Below are 19,877 nucleotides of genomic sequence, written 5' to 3'. Positions count from 1 at the left end.
GAGCTAGTTTATAATCGTTCAAAAATAGAAAATCGGAGAAACTCAGCTAATTGGACAGAAAGCAGAATTAACTTTTCCAGTCCAGTGAGAATTCCTGAGTTGACTGTACTTTGACTCCACAGGTGCTACCAGACCAATTAAGTTTATCCAGCAATTTCTGTCTTTGTTTCAGATCTCCAACAACTACAGTTTTTTGATTCTACAATGATTCAGAGTGTTTACCTGTGGCTGGACTCTATAGTAATAAATATGCCTTCTTATTAAGTACAGAAACCTAGTTCATGCATTTCCTCAAACTTGGCCTGAAAATTAGGTAAATTGTGGAATTTTGCATACTTCTATAAAATCTTCAGCTTTAAACAACAGGACTTTATCTCCAGTTATCCCCATAAGGTATGACACTCCAAAAGGTGGGAAACCACCAATTTGACCCACAACAATGAGTAAACCAACAGTAAGCAGTCACTGCATTATTATTTCCCAGAATTTAACACTTTTTTGGAACAAAGTACAACATTACTATCATACAGAATTGAAGTTTATTGGAAGAATAGTACAACATTGCTATGTGGGACATATTAAAATCTTGTAAAACAAAAAAGATAGAAAAGCAATGTACGTTTAGTTAAAGGCAGGCAAGCTGTCACATTTAGATACTGTAATGTTTATAGCAGCTTTTAAGGGATAAAGAAAATTAATCAAATAAGATGATGTAGCAGGAAAAAGAATGCTACCGAAATAGTTTATTATCATAGATGGGCCAAAGACAGCGCAAAATTTGATATCTTGGAGAAACATTTCTTGAGGTACAGATTGGTTTGAAATTAAACACTAAATCTCAAACTGAGCAAGTAAGTACACTACTGTATGCAGTTGGGCTTACTACAACTGATGTTACAAATCGCCAAACATAAAAGAAGGCACTGATACTTTTGAAGAAGTTCCACAAGTTTTGAACATTTTCTTTAATTTAAGAACAACAAGCTTCTTGAAGGAACAATGCATCTGTAGATGATTCCATTGATGATCTCCACAGAGTAGTGGCATACTGTGACTATGGTTCCTTGATGCCAGAATTCATGATAGACAGAATTGTTGTTAAAATTATTGATGAGTTTTTCTCAAATATCATCTTACAGTTCATGAAAAGTTTAACTATGGCCTGACAGGCCAGGTGCCATATTCCTGCTCCTAGTTCTTATGTTCTTATGTCTTCTTGGTAAGACAATGGACCAAGTACACCAAGCATCCTTCATGAAAGACATTCCAGAGGTGAAAGGGCCTCTGGCAGAGAGATAATATACACACTCATCAAGGTCAACAGTCCTCAAGCCAAAAACCTATTGATCTTCCAGGTCCAAAGACAGCACCACTGGAAAAGTTGTGAAACCTCCACACTGCCTGTGTTTACGAAGCCGGAACATGGTGTTGGAGATCGAGGGTGGTTGAGGTGGTTGATAGCTATTATAAAGCAGGACAAACTGCACACTTCAGCGATCTGTTCTAGAGGAACATGACTCTGAGAAATTAAATGCTTCCTTGAATCTGACATGACCTTTTCCTTAAATATAAATGTTCCCCTTAGTTTCTCCGTCTACATCAATTTCAAATATTCCATGCAACTGAACATTCATTCCTGTAAAATGTCAACCCTTTTTTTTAAATAAAAATAGCATATGACAACCAAGAACCTTAACACGGTCTCTTACTTCTGGCTTTATGGAACTCGTATTCATCTCTACCTTTCAAACAGTCTCAATACAATCTGTCATGCATGGGACCTTAATTGGAATCAGTTCTTGCTTGCTACTACTCTTGAGCCTGCTTAGCGTTATTTTGCAGAACCTCAGTGCAACCTTAAGTCTATATTTGTCTCCAATGGCCTCATCTCAGCAACAGCTGCCCTTCCGTGATTTTTCAGCAGCAGATGCCAGGCTCTGTTACACTTAGCTGTCTCCCCCATGTTGTTTAAACATGTTTCTAGTTTCTCACACTGGAAAGAAATTGCTTTAAAAGAAATATTCTATGCACAAATGCCCATTTCCCGAACCTATCAAAATCGCTAGCGCCCTATTAATTTCTTTAGATTTTTAGCTACCATACTCATTTCTGTTATCTCCAAATGCCAGCAGCATAATTATTAACAGTCTATTATAAAGATACTATAGGGATTATTGCATAAAGTTCATAGCCTATCAGTCAGCTCCAGACCAAAGTTACGCTGCTGTTGTGGGATGAAAAACAATGCCAGTTTATTCAGGTAGATGGAGTACCATCGTGGCTACTTCATCAAACGATGGGTTGAATTTTGCTTTGAGGCTGTGTTCCATGTTGCTCTGTTTCTTAGAATACATCATTGCGTTCACTGCTTTTTTTTCTGGTATTCACATTTAAATTCTGCTTAGCCCTTTTTTAGCCTGCAGTAATTGAGATCCTGTCATATTTGTAAGTAAGCAGAATCTTGAAATACTTGCATAAGTTTATGAAGCAACTGTCGCAATACTAAAAAGGAAATACAGCTTTTCTTATGTTGATTTTGATTCTGTGCAACCTCCTCTGACAGTGACTGTAACTGCATTAATAATCACAGTAGGTGTCGGAATGCATATCAAGCATATGCTGTAGCAATAATATCAATCTGTTCTTGTGATTATATTGTGTCATTTTCAGGCTCGAGTGAATGTTGTTACAAGCCTCCGTCTTTAATTAATGTTCATATGTTGGGCTATGTATGCATAATTTGTTTAGTTCAAGAGCATGCACAATGGTATATTTGTTGGAATACTTTATAATGTGAGATGTACATTATATAAAATAAATGTCAGAATATTTTATTTTTAAGTTTCATATATGTAAACTGCAAGAAGAAGATACTCTATTTCTATTCTGAACTGGTGATTCAATAAGGACATCCCAATTTGATTCAAATTTTCAAGTTGATTCAAAACATTATTTTTGATTGAAAACTCAAATTCAGAATTCTAAAATCAAGATGCTGGGCATTGTTTTGGTAGGTGTCTACTATGTAATGTATTGAAAATATTCCCATCATTCTAGCCTCTCAATAACATTTCCATTTCACATATCACCCTTTTTTGATGTGCTGTAGGCCAATGTCTATTGAAATCTAGGTTGAAATTAATTAGGTTTCAAGACCTAACACTTCAGTGAGGTACTCAGGCCACACAGGATTTGAATTTCCAAAAGCGAAAAGATATTGCTGATTCAAGCTGTTGTTTAAATGATACTTCTGAGTATGTATGGAGATATGACACTTTTGGGGTTAGCTTTGTGCTTAGCCTCCTAACAGTCCTTGCTGAAAATCTAAAAGTAATGAGAAGGAAGGGCCAGACAACTTGGAAATTGCATGAAAATGGTATTTCCAAATAAGAACCTCTGCAATGAAAACAGAAAATGCTGGTAATTTTAACAGGTTAGGCAACATCAGTATAAAAAGAAACAATTCAAGTTTCAGTTAGATGGTCCTTTATTAGAAATTAAAAATGTTTGTATTAAATGATTTAACTGTTTGTTTTCCGTAGTATTTCTTATAAAATGCTTAAATGTATTTTCAAAAATATTAAGATTATTAATTTAGCAAGAGGTAGGATGAATGGTTAGGGAAATCCTCCAGAAGTAAATATCTGAGAGTAAAAGCAAGACAGTGATCTAATCAGATAGCACCATCAAATATGAGAAGGTTGCTTGAGCAGTTTACTGTAATCATCAGAGCTAATAAACTAAAAGGTTTTAGATTAAAGATTATGGACTTGAAATCACCTGAGCGATCAGTTTTACTTTTATAATTTGTTAAAACTTAATGTTATGGTACTTGTTGTAGAGACCTCCATGGAGAAATGGCTGCCCATAGAGAAATGGAACATGATGTCATTCATTCATTCATAAAATTTACAGTAATAGCATAGCTTTAACACATAATAGTCCTATCGATGGATTAGTAATCAAATGGAATACGATAGTTTGAGAATTTAAATTTAGTTTTTAAAAATCTGCAAATAAACAAAAAACTAGTCTGAGTGAAATTAAAAATACAGCTGTCAGATGTCACTAAAAACCAATCACACTGAAATCAGAGAAAGACTTCAATTTACATACTGTGCATTAGAAACTCAGAACGTCCCATCATTCTGTCAAACCAGTGTAATCCTATTAAAATTTGGTCACTATTGGAATAAAGAAAAGGCTTCTGCTAATTTGCCTACAGCAAAGTCCCACAAACACCACTGTGAGAATTAGCAGATAATCTGAGGGATATTGATTGATGGATAAATATTATTCAGGACACTGTTATACATGTACCTCATCTTTAAAAGAGTTCACTTTTAAGTGTTTAATGTCCTTTGTGCACACAATATTGTGACCCTGCCTTCTAGTTAGTCTGCAAGCTGCATACACACAGAAATCAATTGGTTTGCTGTAATGTCTGCTTCATACCTTGTAAAATGTTTCACTGATTTAAATAAACTAATCCATAGAGTTAATCAATTTCTGATGAGCAGCTGATCATTAAAACCATGATGTGGAGGTGCCGGTATTGGACTGGGGTGGACAAGGTCAGAAACCACACAACACCAGGTCATAGTCCAACAGGTTTATTTGAAAACCCAAGCTTTCGGTGTCTTACTGTACCTACTAACACCTGAAGAAGGAGTAAAACTCCAAAAGCTTGTGTTTTCAAATAAACCTGTTGGACTTTAACTTGATGTTGTGTGATTTCTGATCATTAGAACGTTATCATTAACGTCACATGGTGATCATTGGTGGAAAACTTTGTGCTGATGCGGCCTTTTGCATTTGAACAGTCAGTAAGTGAGTGAATCTACAATAAAACAGATGGTTGAGGGCATTAAACCATGTTAGCATGCATGAGAAAACCCTTAATGTTATTGTTTGTTACAATGCCGGAGAGTGTTGGAATCCTAACCTTCTGGTAAGAAGACGAATCACTATCAAGAGACCAATTTAATGTACTTGAGAACGACAAGTGATCGGGATGTGCCCAGACTGAGATCAAGCAAAGGAAAATCAAAGGTGTTGCCTCGGAATGTTCACACTGGGACACACCACTCTTCCTAACAGAATTTAAAATGTTTAAATAATGTTTATAAATGTTATGGTTTCCAGATTTGGGTCAGTCCAGTGCAGTAAAGCAATATTAAGATTTGCTTATAAATTGGGAGTGAACATCTACACAGGCTTAAGAGATCAGGATTACTAACTGATGAACTAAATATCCCCAAAAGCTGTAGAATTACAGATTAGAGCATGGAACGAGGCCACGTAGTCTGACTTGTCTGTGCTGACTCTCTGCAGGAGCAATTTACTTTGTCTCACATTCTTGGCTTTTCCCTTTAGTTCTGTATATTTTTCTCCGCTTTCTCTCTCCTTTTTCAATCCTTTCTAGACATTCAGATGATGAAATACTTGTATCATTCCATTTCATAGAATCATGCTCACATTATGTTGTGCTCTTTAAGTTGAATTTGTATTTAGAATGCATTTATTTTATTCCTTCATATTCATAGAGATGTACAGAATGGAAACAGAGCCTTCGGTCCAACTTGTCCATGCCGACCAGATATCCTAAATTAATCTAGCCCCATTTGCCAGCGTTTGGCCCATATCCCTCTTCCTATTCATGTACGCATCCAGATGCCTTTTAAATGTTGTAATTGTACCATCCTCCACTACTTCCTCTGGCATCTCATTCCATTTACACACCACCCTCTGTGTCAAAAAGTTGTTCCTTAGGTCCCTTACAAATCTTTCCCCTCTCACCTTAAGTCTATGCCCTCTAGTTTTGGACTCCCTTACCCTGGGAAAAAGACCTTGGCTATTCACGCTACCCATGCCCCTCATGATTTCATAAACCTCTATAAGGTCACCCCTCAGCCTCTGACACTCCAGGGAAAATAGTCCCAGCCTGTTCAGCCTCTCCCTATAGCTTAAATCCTCCAACCCTGGCAACATCCTTGTAAATCTTCTCTGAACCCTTTCAAGTTTATCAGCCTCTTTCCTATAGCAGGGAGAACAGAATTGAACGCAGTATTCCAAAAGCAACCTCCCAACTCCTATACTCATGGGTCTCTCAGATTAAAGTTCCATATTAATCAACTAGGATTCATGCCATTTAGACATAACCCTACAGAATCCATAGACCATTTTATGAGCAGGTACAGAGAATAGTGCTTATTGTGATTTTTCTGATGGGGAGTTAGAAAATAGCATTGAGATGTTGACTGCATCCATCCCCATAGATGTTTTCCAGAAGAATTTGCTAGGCAAACCAAAGACATCTGGCAATGAAGAGCTACTCAAGAGTGGATGAAAGTATGATATGGTCGTCACAGGTCAAAGAAGCTGGATGAATTCAATGCATCAGCTGCCCCAGAGAGTAAACCTGATGGGTTGTTAAGATGCTTCAATTGTTGTTAATAGCATCCTTATAAAATTTATTTAGTCACTAAACCAGGCAGCATTAATGTGTGTTACCATATTTTTGTCACATTTTGAAATGGAGATTGCCCAAACTGGTGGTTCATGTTTTATATTCGGCATGAAGGTTAGTTCCCATGTTTGGAGTGGTTTATGCAGGCTTCAAAGATCAACTTATACAGTGTCTTTTATAGTATAGAGGAAGTGTTTAACTTTTTGAATAAACGATTTGGCATCAGAATGAAAAATCAGACCCTTTCTGCCAATGAGAAACAGCAATTAAAGTATCAAGCCTCATGTTGAACTGTTTTTACATCAATGATTCATTGGTATTGAACAACTATTAAAGAGACACTATCTGGTGATTTGTCACATCCTTCACTAATCAATAATGTATTGATGATCTTAAGGCTGCATGCACTTCCTTTGTCAATTTCTTCCATTATAAATTCCAATGACATGTTTTATATAGGAAAATATTTAGCTCAGCTTGTCACACTTTAATTGCACCCTTGTGCTCAGCGAAATAGTGCAGTCTAATCACTTGGTGGGAGAGACAAATTAGGGGTCAGATATAAGTAGGCAGATTCCCTTATAAATACAGACATAAGAATTTAATAAAGCACAGGTGAAATTTTGTGTGTGTGAAATTTTGAAATGGAACCCAAATTGAGGCATGATGAGGCATTATATAAAAGTATTTGTTCTAGTTTTAAGGAAAATTGTTTACATCAAATATCCAATGTTATCTGAAGTCTGTTAACATCAAACTGTTCAATAATCCTTTGGATGATTATTTACCAATAAAACAGTCTACTATAACTGTAAAATTTCTGATTTAGAAAAGCCATATAATAGAGCCAATTAACCTGGTCTAGCACAGTAGAAGTAAGGATGAAATCTTTTAGCACAGACTTGATGTACTCATACAGGCAGAAGCTACGTTTTTGTTCTTTTGTTGATTGGAACTCTGTTAATACATTTATTTTACTGCATTGTGTTTATTTTATTATTCTAGAATGTGAATCACATGTGCTTTTATTTTACTTCTTCAGTTCTACTTTTTACTTTATTTACCTCCATTGTCACTAGGTTACAGTACGGCATGGAAACGGCCAATCAGCTCGCTGATGAGCACGATCTGATAGCAGTCTATGTGAGCCGACTGCAGAATGACACACGGTCAGTTTTTGTTGAGTTCCACATAGAGCTATACTTGGGAAATAAATCTTTGAATGCTTTTAAAACATTATCTGTCCTTTTGGAATGATTGGAATGCCATAATCAAGGTGGGGAGGGTGGGATTGGCCTTGAAAGTTCTGGGGAGTATTCTATTCCTGATTAAGAATTCACAGTGTGCTAGTGCCTCTCCTTCACAGACCAAAGGAAGTTAGTGTTAACTCCTAATGACTTCTTACTTTCTTTTTTGTTTTGGTGCATATGCAAAGTACTGCTTGATAATTCCAATCAGGACAAAAGTTTGACATTTGAGTGCAGTCGTTCCAAGTGCACAAGGCCTTGATGTTTGGTTACATTGCTCTAGAATATATGCCTGTCAATTGCAATACTTATTAATCAGGCTGGTGAGCTTCTATGAGCAGAGCCCTATTGTTGTCCATCACTGAGCAGGACATTCACACATTATTCTTGTTTGATACTCTCAAAATGTCACACTCAACAAAAAGATACTTAGACTTTCAACCGTGGAGCTATTGCAGTGGGTGTGTTTTTGAGTCCAATTCGTTGGTGGTACTTAATCTTTCCTGGAATCAATAAATATGTATCAGCGTTTTTTTTTGTAATTAGGTATTTAATCTTATCCTTTAGCATAGAATGCAGTGCTGGGTATTAATAATGGGAGTGATGTAGAAGAGTACTCAGACAGTTTTCCCATTGACTAAGTCGTTGATAAGCCATTCTTTTAGCTTGAATGTGGGGTGCTTTGAGTTTCAATAATGTTCACTCCTTCAGATATAAGGCAAACAGTGAGACCAAAGTAACTCAAAACTAAATGCCAGATTTCTTCAAAAGAATTTTCTTCACTTTTTTAAATGTCCTGGTTTTATTTTTCAACCTACTTACAGTTTAACATTTTTGAAATCAAACAAAGCTTTCAGGGTCATTGTTCAGATAGTGTGCTCACCAGTGTAAGAGCTGGAGTCTTCTGTTCCCATTGGCAGCATTAAATGTGATGCTGAATTTTTGTTACATTTATTTCTCTAGAACAATGGTTCAAGTTAGGTCCATTAAACACCACTTTACAGGCTTTGTGGCAATTGGTGCTTTGGTTTAATCCAGCTGTACATGTTTTAATTCTACATATCAGTTCAAGTGTAACACCCCATGGCGAGTGAAATGAAATGAAAATTTCTTGGCCTGCAGTTCAGCTTCATTTTATAGCAAGTGTTTATTCCTGGCTCCTGTTGTTAAACTAAAAGCAATACACTTAATCTTCAGTGTCAAACTGTACGTTATACTGTAAATTAAATGTGAACTAATCTCATTGTGTCGCCTGATATCTATACTTGATACAACACTTTTATTCACCCTGATGCAATTTATGATCTCGATTGCAGCAATCAACAAATCATATAGAATGCTGAATTGTGTAATCGTCAAAGTGGAACATAAATCAGAGGAAATGGAGTACTTCATGGTGCTTTTTGTCTAAGGGAATGGTTGTGAAAGCATTAATGCTAAAGTACATTGTGGAACCTTGAACATAGAACAGTGCAGCACAGGAACACACCCTTTGGCCCACAATGTTGTGCCGATCATGACACCAAATTAAATTAATCCCTTCTGCCTGCCCTTGGTGCATATCCCTCCATCCCTTACATATGCATGTGGTTATCTGAAAGTCCCAATAATGGCCTTATATCTACCTTCACCACCACCCCTAGCAATGTATTCTAGACTCCTACCACTCTCTGTGTAAAAAAACTTGCCCCTCATATCTCCACTGAACTTGCCCCCTCTCACCTTAAATGCACACCTCCTAATATTAGATATTTCAACTCTGGGAAAAGGATTCTGACCGTCAACCCTATCTATGCATCTCACAATTTTATGGATTTCTATCAAGTCTTCCCTCAGCCTGCGCTGCTCCAGAGAAAACAACGCAAGCTTTTCTAGCCTCTCTTTATAGCTCAACCCTCTAATCCAGGCAGCATCCTGGTAAACCTTTTGTGCACCCTCTCCAAAGCCTCCACACCCTTTCTGTAATGTGGTGACCAGAATTGAACACAATACTGTGTGTGGCCTAACCAAAGTCTTATAAAGCTGTAACATGACATCCCGACTCGTCTACTCAATTCCCCGACAGATAAAGGCAAGTATGCCATGCGCTTTCTTTACCACCCTATCTACTTGGGTGACAACTTTCAGGGAGCTATGGACTTAAACCCCAAGATCCCTCTGTATGTCAATGCTCTTCAGAGTCCTGCAATTAACTGTATACTTTTCCTTAACATTTGAACTCCCAAAGTGCAGCACCTCACACTTACCCAGATTAAACACCATCTGCCATTTTTCTACCTATATCTGATCTATATCCCACTGTATCCTTTGACAACCTTCTACACGATCCACAACTCCATTAATCCTTGCATCGACTGCAAACTTACTAACCCACCCGTCTACATTTTCATTTAAGTCATTTATAAATATTACAAACAGCAGAGGTCCCAGTACTGATCCCTGCAGAACACCACTAGTCACGGACCTCCAGCCTGAAATACACCCTTCCACCCATACCCTTTGCCTTCTACGGACAAGACAATTCTGAATCCACGTGACCAAGTCTCCATGGATCCCATGCATCTTAACCTTCTGGATGAGCCTAACATGAGGGACCTTGTCAAAAGCCTTACTAAAATCCATGTAAACAACATCCACTGCTCTACCCTCATTAATCACCTTCGTCACCTCCTAAAAACATTCAATTGGGTTAGTAAGACATGACCTGTCTTGAACAAAGCCATCCTGACTGTCCCTAATTAGGCCATGCTTTTCCAAATGTGCGTAAATTCTATCCCTAAGAATTCTCTCCAATATCTTCCCAACCACCGTGTGAGACTCACTGGTCTGTCATTTCCTGGATTATCCCTATTTCCCTTCTTGAACAGAGGAACAACATTAGCTACTCGCCAGTTCTTCAGGAACTCTGCAGTGGCTGATCAGGATCCAAAGGTCTTGGTCAAGGCCCTAACAATCTCCTTTCTTACCTCTCTCAATAACCTGGCTAGATACCATTGAGCCCTGGGACTTACCCACCCTAATGCTCTTCAAGAGAACCAACACCACTTCTTTCTTGATCTCAAAATGCCTGAGCATTTTGAATTTTGTAATGCATATTAGCATGCTCCACAAAAATCTCACTGTCCTCCATATCCTTCTCCTGGGTACATACCAACACAAAGTACTCATTTAGGATCTTGCCCACATCCTCTGCCTCCAAGCAGAAGTTTCCTTCTTAATCTTTGAGTGGTCCTACCTTCTCCCTAGTTATCCTTTTGTTCTTAATATATCTATAGAATTCTTTGGGATTCTCTTTAACTGTACTTGCCAAGGTAATTTCATGGCCCCTTCTTGCACTCCTAATTCCCTGCTTGAGTTCTTTCCTGCTTTCTTTATATTCCTCATGGGCCCTGGCTGATTGTAGCTTCACAAACCTTACGTATGCTTCTTTTTCCCTTTGGACTAAATTCATAACCTCCCTCGTTATCCAAGAGTCCCTTACCTTGCCATCCTTATTCTTCCTCCTTACTGGAACATGCCGGTCTTGAACTCTCATCAGCAGGTTTTCAAACAATTCCCACATGTCAAATGTGGACTTTCCTGATAACAGCTCCTCCCAATTAACACTCCCTAGCTCCTGCCTAATAGTGATGTAATTTTTCCCTCTCCCAGTTTAGTACCTTGCCACAAAACTTATCCTTATTCACAGCTATCTTAAAACTTAAGGAGTTGGGATCACTGTTTCCAAATGCTGAAAGGTCAGTCACCTGGCCAGGCTCATTAGCCAATACAAGGTCCAGTAAGGCCCCTCCTCTAGTTGGTCTATCCACATGCTGTTTCAAGAAACCTTCTTGGATGCACTTAACCAATGCTGTCCCTTCTAAGGCTCTTGCTGTTAGGCAGTCCCAGTCAATATTGGAGAAGCTAATGTCACTCACAATGACAACCCTGCTATTTCATCTTTTTATAATCTGCCTACATATTTGTTCCTCAATGTCTCGGTGGCTGTTGGGGGGGCCTACAGTATAATCCTATCAGAGTGATTGCCCCCATTTTAATTTTGAACTGTACCCATATTGCCTCAGCAGATTACAAACAGTGTTAAGATGTTACAGATCTAAAACCGCATTAAAGGAAAAAGAAAAAAAACAAACCAAAGTAGAAGGAGAAATGATACTCTGAAAGCAATTAATGCTAGGGATGAGCCAACAGAATCTACGATTGAATATTTTGGAGGAAACAATTCTTGAGATGTGAAATTGCTCCAATGCTAAATGCTAAATCTGAAGCTGAACAAGTTAATATATTGTTGTAGTTAGCCGGTCCTGTAGTGGATGGCATGATATGTCACCAAAATACAAAAGAAGGCACAGTTACTTTTGAAGAAGTTCGAATAGCATTGGATTATTTTAATCTGAAAACAAACAAAAGCGTTGACTGGCCAATATTTAACTTTAGCTTCTAGTGGAACCTATTGATAATTTCATGAATGAGCTCTGTTGATTAGTGTAGCACTGTGACTGTGGATGTTTGAAATTAGACTTCAGAAGAAGCAGAATTGTTGTTTGAATTATTAATGAGTCTATATAAGATTTCTTACTGTTCAATGAAGATTTAGCTTTGGAGAATGGTACTCTGGTTGTGCTGGAAGCAAAAAGCAGAAAGCCATTCAGACAGATTCTGAATGGACAAGTACACTCCTGTCTCAGGAGAGCAACAGAATGTATTCACTTTATAAAGTTGCAGAATGCAGGAACTACCAACAGAGCACATTGAGGGAGGAAAGATTAAACACAAGGTAGGAACCACGAGCAGAGAAAGCAGTTTAAACAGAGAGTGAAAATCTCCAGCACAGCTTATTTGGATAGAGTGGTTTAGAGAGAGAGCGGCTTAGAGAGAGAGCAGGAAGCACGAGCAGAGAGACAGCAACAGAGCGGATGGGAGACAGAATAGTATGATCAGAAGGTAAAATCAAAGTGTGGCATTTGAGGAGACATGGTGAGTATTGTCTGTTTCACTCTCATCTAAACTAGGATATTTCAATCAGTGTAATTATTAAACTGCTTATCAGTTAAAATGAAGAACTAGTGAGTGGCTGGTGAGTGCTAGCTGATATTTCTGTTTTTAAAAAAGACTTATTTCTACCACTAGAGTTTGTAAAACATAAAACTTCTACAGCCCTTAAATTCTTAGTCACTTGGGTATGACTTTGAACAAGTGATTACAGCCAATTTGTAGGAAGTGTAGGAACCTCAGCCTTTGTAATTTTTCAAACAGGTTTGAGGTATTATCAGCTGCTTTGGATGAGAGTGAGAGCTGTAGCATGGAGAAGCTGACTGTGGTACAAAAAACCATTCAAGTGAATGGAGCAGAAAGGAATGTAACAGTAGTAGGGGACAATGAAAGGGATTGACATTATTCTCTGGAGCAAAAAGCTGGCATTCGGAAGTATATGGTGCCTGCTTGATGCCAGGGTTCAGGGTTCTGCTGAGGGCTGGAGAAGAACTTGCAGTGCTTATTTCCCCAGGGACACTTACTGTAGGATCAGTTCCAGCATCAATGCCCCACGAATATGTCACCATTTCTGACACACCAGTCTTGGAGCTGCACATCACTTCTCTAATCTGATTTACTTTATGTTAATTTTCACATTGCTCTGGGAAGAATCCAAAGATTACCTTTGAACTTCTGCTTCTTAATTTGGGACCTACTTCCCACACAGACTACCCAGGACTTCTTTCCTTATCCTGCCTATGTCCTTGGCATCTACAGATACAGCAAGCAGTTAGAAAAGATGATAGAATATTATGTTTTATTGCGATAGCCGTTGAATTCAAAATTAGGAAGGTTATGCTTTAGTAGTACAGGGCATTGGTGAGACCACATCTGGAGTACTGTGTACAGTATGGGTCTCTTTATTTAAGGAAGGTTGTAAATGCATTTCAAACAGTTTGGAAAAGGATTACTAGACTAATACCTGGAATGAGCTCGTTATTTTGTGAATAAAGGTTGAACAGGTTAGGCTTGAACTTAAGGAGCTTAGAAAAATAAGAAATAACTTGATTGAAACATAGAAGATCCTGAGGGGATTTGCCAGCTAGATTTAGAAAGGATATTTCCTCTTGTGGGAATACCTAAACCTAGAGGTCACAGTTTAATAATAAGATGTCAACTATTTAAATTAGATAAGATATTCTTTCTCACAGAGGATCTTTGGAACTATTTCTCAAAAGAATGGTGAAAACAGAGATGGTAGGAACTGCAGATGCTGGAAAATCTGAGATAACAAGGTGTAGAGCTGGATGAACACAGCAGGCCAAACAAGCTCTACACCTTGTTATCTCTGGTGAAAACAGAGTCTTTTTAAGGCAGAGTTTGTTGAATTCTTCATAATCAAACGAGTGAAAGATTATTGGAGGAAGGCAGGAAAATGAAGTAATCCGATCAACCATAAACATTGAATGGTGGAGGGTAGATGGAATGGTAAATGTAAATGTAGTTATACATGTGAATGTTTAAAGGTTAACTGTAGGGGAAAAAGCTTGGTAGGAGATGTATAAGGTCATAGTTTTGAAAGGTGTGAAATGAACTTCCTGATGAAGTGATGGATACAGGTACGTTAACATTGTTTAAAAGACAATGGATAGATACATGAATAGGAAAGGTTTGGAGGAATATGGGTCAGGAGGGGAGGCGATGACCTAGTATTATTATCGCTGGACTGTTAATCCAGATACCCGGATAATGTTGTGGGGACCCGGTTTGAATCCTGCCACGGCAGATAGTAGAATTTGAATTCTATAAATATCTGGAATTAAGAGTCTAATGAATACAATAAATCCATTGCTGATTGTCAGGAAAAACCCATCTGGTTCACTAATGTCCTTTAGGGAAGGAAACTGCCATCCTTACCTGGTCTGGCCTATATGTGACTCCAGACCCACAGCAATGTGGTTGACTATGAACTGCCCTCTGGGCAATTAGGGATGGACAGTAAATGCTGCCTGGCCAGTGACACCCTCATCCCGTTCATGAATAAAGGAAAAAAAGGAGGAGCAGGCAGGTGGGACTAGTTTAGTTTGGGAATGTGTTTGGCATGGACTGGTTGGACCGAAGGGTCTGTTTCCATGCTGTATGGCTCTATGACTCTATGAGTTATTCTAAAGTTGCTTTCATCTATATCTCATCTGATAAAATGTCACAGTTTTTGGGTGAGAATCAGGCAGTGTAGCACATGGTGCAATTGGCACCATTGGCACCATCTCTGCCTTCTGATGGTCTAAGTAATTACGCCTGACTATTCAGTGTAATGTGTAGCCTGATGTGATAAACTGACTTTGTTCTGTAAGACAAGTACCTCCTCTTGTTAAGACTCAATGGTGCCGTATTAATTATATAGGCTGTTCAACTGAGCATTGAGAGGAGGATTAGTGGAAACACTATACACCAACCACAAGCTGTCAGTGGTTGGTAACTAGAACCCAATATAACAGTAATCTGGCTTAGACCACACTTTTAATACTCTACTTACATGACTGATTTTTGTGCATTGGAGTTCTGATGTACAAGAATACACTGGAGAAAAGTTGACATTTTCTCTAAGCAATGGTGAGTTTGCAGAGATATGAAAGATGGTGATGGAAATAGAAAGAATAAACCTCAAAGTTTATTTTAAAGTGAATTGTAGAAATAAACAGAACAATTGCTGCTTGATATCCAAACCAAATATTTAATAGCTTCTAAACCTGACTTTAAATTCCACACTGATCTTATTAATAACACATTTCTCAAAGTCACAGTACTAGCCTGTGAGAAATCAACATGCACGGTGGAAATGCTGGAGATTTTCCTTTGTTGCTAGATATAAAACATTATGGGATCAGATTTTAGAATAGCCTATTTTCAGGAAAGCAGTTCATACTCAGAAATACCACATTCTCAAGGCACTAATCAGACTATAAACACAATCGTTAGGTTTCGACAGTTTTCCTCCTGCATCACTTTGCTTCTTTTGACAGATTCAGAAATAATACCAGAAAATGTTCCTGTTGTGAAGTACAGCTTTTCTGTCAATTAATCTACTCGTGTGACCAAAACAGCTAAAATCACTTTTGGGAATATTTTTCCAAGTCCAATCTGATATGTGCACTTTTCAGTCACTCTTCAATATCCTGAGTAACTGTTGATGTTTTAGCCTTATCATTTACACCTCTGAGGACCTTTTCCATTCAAACCCAACAAGATTGGCTGTCCTCTATCCAGTACATCAGTATAATTTCCAATTCCTTCCAATTATTTAATTCTTTTTGTTTGCCCTTTAAAATTGACAGCCTTTAAAATAAGCAATAATGTCCTAACTGGGTAAATTGCAGACCCACGCCAGTTCCAACATAAAAAAGATTGTCTTTTCATTTCTCAAAGTCCAGTTATCTTTATGCCTTCTTCATACAAAGTTTATTTAACAGCAATGTTTTCTCACTGGAGATTGCATTAGTACTAATAAAATGGCTTATTCCAGCTATTTAGCAAAGTATTGCCATTCTCAATGTGTTGTCATCAATTAGAATTTTCATACTCCCTGACCTTAATTTTATCCCCGTTGCTGAGTGAATCTAAATAATGCTTTAACCAATCTATTCTGTACTCTGTCCAGATACAACCACTATCGAACACTGCACAGTTAAATAAATTCAACATATACAATTCTGTCAAACTGATCCTTATCATCATCTTTATCTTCTGAAATCTCTGTCATGGATCAATTCAAGAACATTGCAATTCTGTTAGGACAATTAACTGCACAATGATAATTGGAGTCACACTTGAAGCATCTGTTGCACTGTTCCTTGGTTTCTGTGTTTCATTTCCCTACTATTGCTGCTCCAATCCTGTCTCCTGCTGTGGTATCTAGTTTTGTACAAGAGCTTTCATCCTCACTCCTCTGGCTGGATCTCACCTTTCATACTGGAGCTTGTGTCCAGTGTACCAACGATCTTGAAATGCTACAATCAATAAGTTCAATATTCTTTGTGAAACAGCTAAATGACCCATTTTAACATCAAAGGTGCTGGAAAGGACTGCTTCCCAGGAGTATTCTGAAGACAGCAGATGTTTGCAAGAACTGCACCCCAGCTGAGACCAAATCTATCCACATACTGGATCTTAGCAGAATCCAGTAACTTAAGTTGAAGTGCTGAACAAAGAATTTCTAAATTGAATTTCTGCATCTCTTGTGGAGATTTTTGATGTCCATGATATATTCCTCCATGGAATGTCCACCTTTCAAAATCACACAAAATCTGACCATCCTTTGTGAGAATTCAATAGATCACTTTTCTGACAGATTGATCCATGAAACTGATTTGGACAACCAGGCTTCCCTCCATACTGAGCTGACAGACTTCCAGCTTTCAAAATGTTCCACTTCTGATGTTATTGTTCCTCAAAACTGACAGTACTGAGGTCTTACCTTGCTTTCTCTTTGGTAATGACATAATTTGTGTCCAAATTCCACTTCATTCCCCCAGTGGTCATATAGTTCAGGCTCAGAACATCAGAGGGTAATTATATCCTGGCAATTTACACTTGCTTTTAACTATTCTCCAGAAAACCACTTTGATTATAATCTTCTGTCTGAAAAAAATATTCATTTCCAACTTTCACCTTTTCCTTAGGCAACCTTCTCTGCCAACATCTTGAAATTGGTAAATGAGGAAACCATAAATTGATCTTTACTGGGTCTTGGTTTTACTCTCATAATGAGGCATTGCAATTGGATGGCCCCAGACTCCATCAGAGTCTGTAAGTGTGCATCTTGATGGTATTATCCAATCAGTGCCTTTGCCCCTCCCCCCAAAAAACTGTGGACACTTAGATAAAACAAAGGATTGCAGGTGGTAGAGATCTGAAACAAAAATAAAGATTCAGCAGGATGTGAAAACAGAGTTAACATTTTGCGATTTTTAATCTGAAAGATCATGGGAGTTGAAATGTTAATTTTGTTTCTTTCCACGCAGATGCTGCCATACCTGCTGAGTTTCTCCAGTAATTTCTGTTCTTTTGTTTGCTATGGACAATTAGGTTTAGTTTGTACAATTAACAGTGAGCAGATTTGGAACTCTTTGTGGATGACTGGATTTTGATGCATCAAGTCTTTAATTCTTTGAAGAGGTGACCAAACATGTGGATGAGGGTTGAGCAGTGGATGTGGTATACATGGATTTAAGTAAGGCATTTGATAAGGTTCCCCATGGTAGGCTCATGCAGAAAGTAAGGAGGCATGGGAAAGGGGGAAATGTGGCAGATTCAGATTTGGCTGATCCTTAGAAGACAAAGGGTGGTAGTGGACGGAAAATATTCAACATAGTGCTCAGTTACAAGTGGTGTACCACAAGGATCCGTTCTGGGTCCTCTTCTATTTGTGATTTTTGTAAATGATTTTGATGAAGGAGTGGAAGGGTGGATTAGGAAGTTCATAGAGGATACGAAGGTGGGTCGCGTTGTGGACAGTGCAGAGGGCTGTTCTAGGTTACAAAAGGACATTGATAGGATGCAGAGCTGGGCTGAGAAGTGGCAGATGGAGTTTAACACTGAAAAGTGTGAGGTGATTCATTTTGGAAGGACAAACTTGAAAGCAGAATACAGGGTTAACGGAAAGATTCTTGGCAGTGCGGAGGAGCAGAGGGATCTCGGGGTTCATGTTCACAGTTCCCTGAAAGCTGCCACCCAGGTGGATAGAGTTATTAAGAAGGCGTTTGGTGTGTTAGCTTTCATTAATAGAGGGATTGAGTTCAAGAGCCGTGAAGTTATGCTCCAGCTATACAAAAGCCTGATTCGGCCACATCTGGAGTATTGTGTCCAGTTCTGGTCGCCTCATTACAGGAAAGATGTGGAAGCATTGAAAAAGGTGCAGAGGAGATTTACCAGGATGTTGCCTGGAATGGAGGGAAGGTCTTACGAGGAAAGGTTGAGAGAGCTAGGGCTTTTCTCTTTAGAACGACGAAGGTTGAGAGGTGACTTAATAGAGGTGTACAAAATGATCAGAGGTATAGATAGAGTGGATAGCCAGAGACTTTTTCCTCGGGTGGAGGTATCTATTATGAGGGGGCATAGTTTTAAAGTGAGTGGAGGTAGATATAGGGGAGACGTCAGAGGTAGGTTCTTTACTCAGAGAGTCGTAGGGCGTAGAATGCATTGCCGGAGAGGGTAGTGGAGTCGGCCTCATTCGGGGCATTTAAGCGGCTATTAGATAGGCAAATGGATGATAGTATAAGGTAGGGATGGAGGTTAGATAGACCTTAGGATTAGGGTAAAAGTTCGGCACAACATGGTGGGCCGAAGGGCCTGTTCTGTGCTGTACTGTTCTATGTTCTATGTTCTACGTTCTATGTTCTACGTTCTATATTCTACGTTCTATGTTCTAAGTCACCCTTTTTCATCTGGAGTTCTCCTGCCAGCTTGTGTTACTGGTGGTTTGTACTGACTTGACACCTTCTCACAGTCACCCATTACCACCCTGTTTTATCATGTCTCCATCACCTATTGTTTTTAAATGCAGAATGCTGCAGATGCAAGAAATCTGGAGTGATAAAATGCTGGAAATACTGAGCAGGTTTAGCACCATAAGTGGTGAGATAGAATACATGCTTCAGGTTGACAATGACCTAAAGCATATAACTCTGTCTCTCTCCCTCTCTCCACAGACACTACTAAACTTGCTGAATTTTACCAACGTTCCCTGAGCATGTCTGTCTGTCTGTCTACCGACCTACTAACCAAAGATGTAGTTCAGCTACAATTCCTAACACTCATTATGAGCTCTGAGAAAAAATGAGGTGTCATTTCACACGATACCTTAAAAATTAATTCTGGTATCGTTCCCATTAAAAAATGTTCTGTTTATTCATTGTGCATTGACTTCCAATTACACATTTGAGAAGTGCAGAAATACATACTTATAATCCAGGATGAACTTTCTGTGTAGCAGTGACCATGGTCTTTAGTCGGCTGAAACTAATCCTGCTTTATGTCGCTAAAATCAACACAAAATGTTTAATTTAGAAGGGCTACCAGCCACTTCAGCTATCACAGAGCTATTCAAAAGGTCACATTAAATCATGTGAAGTGTAGAGGGATTATAGTGATTCCAGAGGCAGACGTATGCATTGATCTCAAGAACAATC

General features: G+C 38.5%; 1 protein-coding gene across 1 annotated transcript in view; it reads left to right on the top strand.

Annotated features, from left to right (window-relative positions):
* LOC109915833 (dystrobrevin beta) overlaps positions 1-19,877 on the top strand; it is a 432,998-nt gene that overhangs the window by 266,516 nt on the left and 146,605 nt on the right. Inside the window, exon 9 of the mRNA XM_048597128.1 lies at positions 7,549-7,638. Within this exon, the coding sequence (XP_048453085.1) occupies positions 7,549-7,638 (90 nt within the window). The remainder of the gene's footprint in view (positions 1-7,548; positions 7,639-19,877) is intronic.

The sequence above is a fragment of the Rhincodon typus genome, chromosome 5 (genome assembly GCF_021869965.1).
Source record: "Rhincodon typus isolate 14 chromosome 5, sRhiTyp1.1, whole genome shotgun sequence".
Classification (NCBI taxonomy): domain Eukaryota; kingdom Metazoa; phylum Chordata; class Chondrichthyes; order Orectolobiformes; family Rhincodontidae; genus Rhincodon; species Rhincodon typus.
The sequence above is the reverse complement of the archived record's forward strand: the minus strand, read 5'-3'. Positions and strand labels throughout refer to the sequence as shown.